The following is a 3,746-nucleotide window of genomic DNA, read 5'->3' as shown; positions in this document are numbered from 1 at the left end:
GCTTCACCTAGTTTTGAACCCTTCCCAGTCACTTGAAAGAGTTAATTGGCGCAAGAATTTCAGTATTTCACGAAGGCAGATCTTTAAAGATTATCAACGTCTATTAACACCGATTATAGAAGATTCTCAGAAGCTACATATTCTTCAAAACTATCAAATTGCTCTGTTGTAAGAATAGTCACTTTGGCAATAAAATTCAATCTGTCTTAATTACGAGGTTTTGCCCCACGTACCGAGTAAGATACTAGCACACCACATAAGGCGGCATATAATTAATGAATCATGAAACTCAGTACCTCTGGAATACAAAACTCAACTTCAAAATGAAAAACCTCTTCTCTTATGAACCTGAAAATTGATAAGAATAAGAATACATCATCCATCTCATTCTCCGTAAAAGACATTAGAGGTAACAACTTAATCTATCAATAAAAAAAGACCCATCAAAACTCAAAATGGAATTCAATTCTTTTTTCTTTTTTCTTTTTATGTCTAACTATGAACTGGCCTTACTGCTGGTACAGGCACCCCGAATATACAAGTGGAGCTTGTTCTCACACTGCTGTAGTTCAAGCATTTGCCTGCACTACCGGAAGTATCCACAGAAGGAACTCTTTTATCATCATGCACAACTTCCTCCTTCTCCTCTAGTGTGTCATCACTATCAACATTCTTAACACAATAATCATTTTCACCATCATTGCCATTTACTTCCACATCTGTACTTTCTTCCACCAGGCTTTCATTTTCTTCCTGCTCTTCTTCGTGTTCTTGCTCGAGTACTTGCTCATCTTCTTCAATATCATTGCACTCCAGATCATTCTCAATGCCATGGCGTCTCTCATGATTAAAAACAAAAGGAAGGGCCGAAACTTCATCATCTAAAGGAACAAGATGCAAGGTGAGGCGTCCATTGCATCTGTGAGCCCGAAAGTACTCATGATGCCTGACCTTCTCTTCTCTAAGTATCAACCTTCCATCACTTGTGTAGTACCTCTTTAAAACCCAAGGCATATGAGAAGGCAAATTTTCCGTACGAGCTAACAATGGTATTGGTGGGGGGAACTCCTTTTTCTTAGCCCACCGTTGATCTCTCTTTTCACGATTACAACTCCCGTAATTAGTCTCTTCTTTCTTTGATGATGATGCGAAAATATCTTCATTGTTCTTGAGATCAAGACAACTCTCTATACCGATATACTCACCATTGAGAGTTGAAGATGATGGTGATGAAACGTTGTAAGCCATGCTATTGCTTGAACTTAAGCTATCACAACTACTAATAAACTTTTCCTCCTCTTCGGTTTCAAGTCTTGGAGCCAAAAGAGACTATTGTAGTGAATTATGGGTTGGCGATGTTGTTTCTTGGTTTTGGCTCTTCATTTTAAAGGGGGAAACTAAAAATAAACGAAGGATTTTGGGATTCGGTATTGGATTGGGAATCAAGAACTGCATGGAGAGAACAGTACTGTTGGCAGTGTGGCTGGTCAATAAATACCAGCAGTTTTTCAAAATAGAGAAGGGTGGGATGGGCTGGGAGATAGAAAGAGAAAAGAGTGTGGTATGATATCGATAAGAGAAGTATGGAAAAGAGGGAAAGATAACAGCAAAAAGACAGCTAATTGATATATGTGAAGTCAAGATTTGGTTCCACATATGTGGATTTGAGATATTCATAATCTGGTACCATTACTAAGTTGCCTGCAAGAAGAGAAAACATCCATACACAATCAAAATCATGTTCTCCTTTAAGACAAGATTTTGTGAACCAGGAAACTGCATGCGTAATATTTATCACTAATTAAAGAGGTTTAACATTTACGGTTACTAAGGATAAAACATAACATATAGAAATGCAATCTCTTTAATAAGATTATTTAAAGATACAGATGCAAGAAAATGATCAATTTCTAGAAGAAACTATGCAATTTATATATGGTCGAATGAAAGTTTCTAAAGTTAAGTACACATGAAAATTTACCAGAGCTAGCTTTGTGTTTTTAGTTCCCATGCTTAGACTGTAAATCGGGGATAGGCTTTCCTTTTACATTGTAATGGAGGACAACTGAAATTGCCAGACTCAAACATGCTTTCCTTAAAAAAAACACCACCGTGTAAACAACCGGTAGCCAAGCCTCCATGTGCGTAGGCTGGCATTTTGTGCCAAGGTATTAAGATGTACATGTTCTCCATATATCCATAGGCTCCACAAGACAGAGCCTTAACATGAACCGTCAATGAGGTCCACTGGGTATCAAATGAATAGATGACTGAGCATCAGATGGATCATTCAAGCGGCCCACCTCTCTCCTTTTGAAGAAACGAAAATATTTGAGGATTATCCAAGACTAAAACAACTGAATCCCAATTTCTTTTTAGTATGAGAATATATATTCGATAAAAACAAAAGAAAGGGAAGTCTAACATGGTCCATAAAGCTTGACAGTGAAGAATGAAGAGAAAAAGATCTGGCATGCAAAGTTGGATGACTAAAAGCCAGAAAACATAGCCTGGACATTTCTTCGACTATTTGCTAGCTAGCTTTTCTTTTTCTGGGAGGTTAAACAGATCAATTTTCTGTATATTCTTGGAAAATATATTATCTTCGAGTATTTTTAACAATTAAAAAACTAATAATCAATCGGGGTTACAGTATGCGAATGCAATGCTGTTAAACATCAAAATTCTTGTGTGCTGCGTAGAGTTTATTAACTAAATTATTCACGATGTGTTGCATTATCCGTAAAGCAATTATAAGCTTTCTAGGGTTTAATCTTCTTGAATGTACTATAAAAACAAAATCAGAAACTAAAGATAAAATAGTATAAACGGGGGAAATCACCAATACCATAAAAAAAGAGTACATACTCCTAATTCACACCGATGCAGCACAACTTGTAAAACCCACAAATAGAACGAACATGATTAAGAAGACGCTGAAACAAATCAAGCAAAAAGATGATACAAATAATCCGGACGACACAGGCAATGATAAATAAGATTAAAAAATGAACAGAAAAGGGCACCCAGCATTGAAAACCAAAGACTGATCATGTATAACAAGATCAACCAAAAACAATCGAGCATTTATTTTATACATATGATCATCACAAGAATGTATTCATGTATGCAATGACATAACATGTGATACACAAAAGATGAAAAGGGATATCATAAAATTGGATAAAAAAGAACTTACCAATGGAAGGATAAAAGAGGAGAGGAGATGATGAATCCTTGTGTTCTTGTGGAGCATCACCTCCGAAGCTGTTACAACGAAGGGACACTCCACAGAATAGATGAAGATACGATTCCTTGATGCCCCTAGAAGGGCAACTCACAATACAAGAGGCACCAAGACAGAGAGGCAATGTATAGGCACACCGCTGTAATCCAAGATTTTAATATCCTCTTATCAATTTATATCTTTTTTTTAAGTCGTATAATTTTTCTTTTATTTGCTTGATGGGTAAAATAATAAATTTTTAAAGAACAAAACTTGAAAAACAATTTATACATATAATATCAGCGTGATTCTGGAAAATAGTCGCATATCTTAATGCGGGTTTTAAGGGATATTAGGGTGTCAACTAATTTTGGCCAATCCCTTGCTTGCTTACCTGTTAATTGTTTATTTTAGAACTTCAAATATTCCAGATTTTTTTAGCATGTGAGGAGTTCCTTAACTCGTACGACAATTAACAATAAAATAAAATTGCGGTTACCACATTTTTTTTTCCCCCTGT

At 36.0% G+C, this 3,746-nt stretch overlaps 1 protein-coding gene across 1 annotated transcript; it reads right to left on the bottom strand.

Annotated features, from left to right (window-relative positions):
* Positions 1-277: 277 nt before the first annotated feature.
* LOC105115214 (uncharacterized) lies at positions 278-1,040 on the bottom strand. Its single transcript, XM_011012049.1, has one exon. It carries the CDS (start codon positions 1,012-1,014, stop codon positions 493-495), a length of 522 nt encoding a protein of 173 aa, XP_011010351.1. The 5' UTR covers positions 1,015-1,040; the 3' UTR covers positions 278-492.
* Between the last annotated feature and the right edge of the window lie 2,706 nt (positions 1,041-3,746).

Source organism: Populus euphratica, unplaced genomic scaffold, assembly GCF_000495115.2.
Source record: "Populus euphratica unplaced genomic scaffold, PopEup_1.0 scaffold657.1, whole genome shotgun sequence".
NCBI lineage: Eukaryota > Viridiplantae > Streptophyta > Magnoliopsida > Malpighiales > Salicaceae > Populus > Populus euphratica.
The sequence above is the reverse complement of the archived record's forward strand: the minus strand, read 5'-3'. Positions and strand labels throughout refer to the sequence as shown.

Bases quoted from the DNA above. Each gene is read 5' to 3' on its own strand.
- LOC105115214 (XM_011012049.1), bottom strand. From the start codon at position 1,014: ATGCCTTGGGTTTTAAAGAGGTACTACACAAGTGATGGAAGGTTGATA.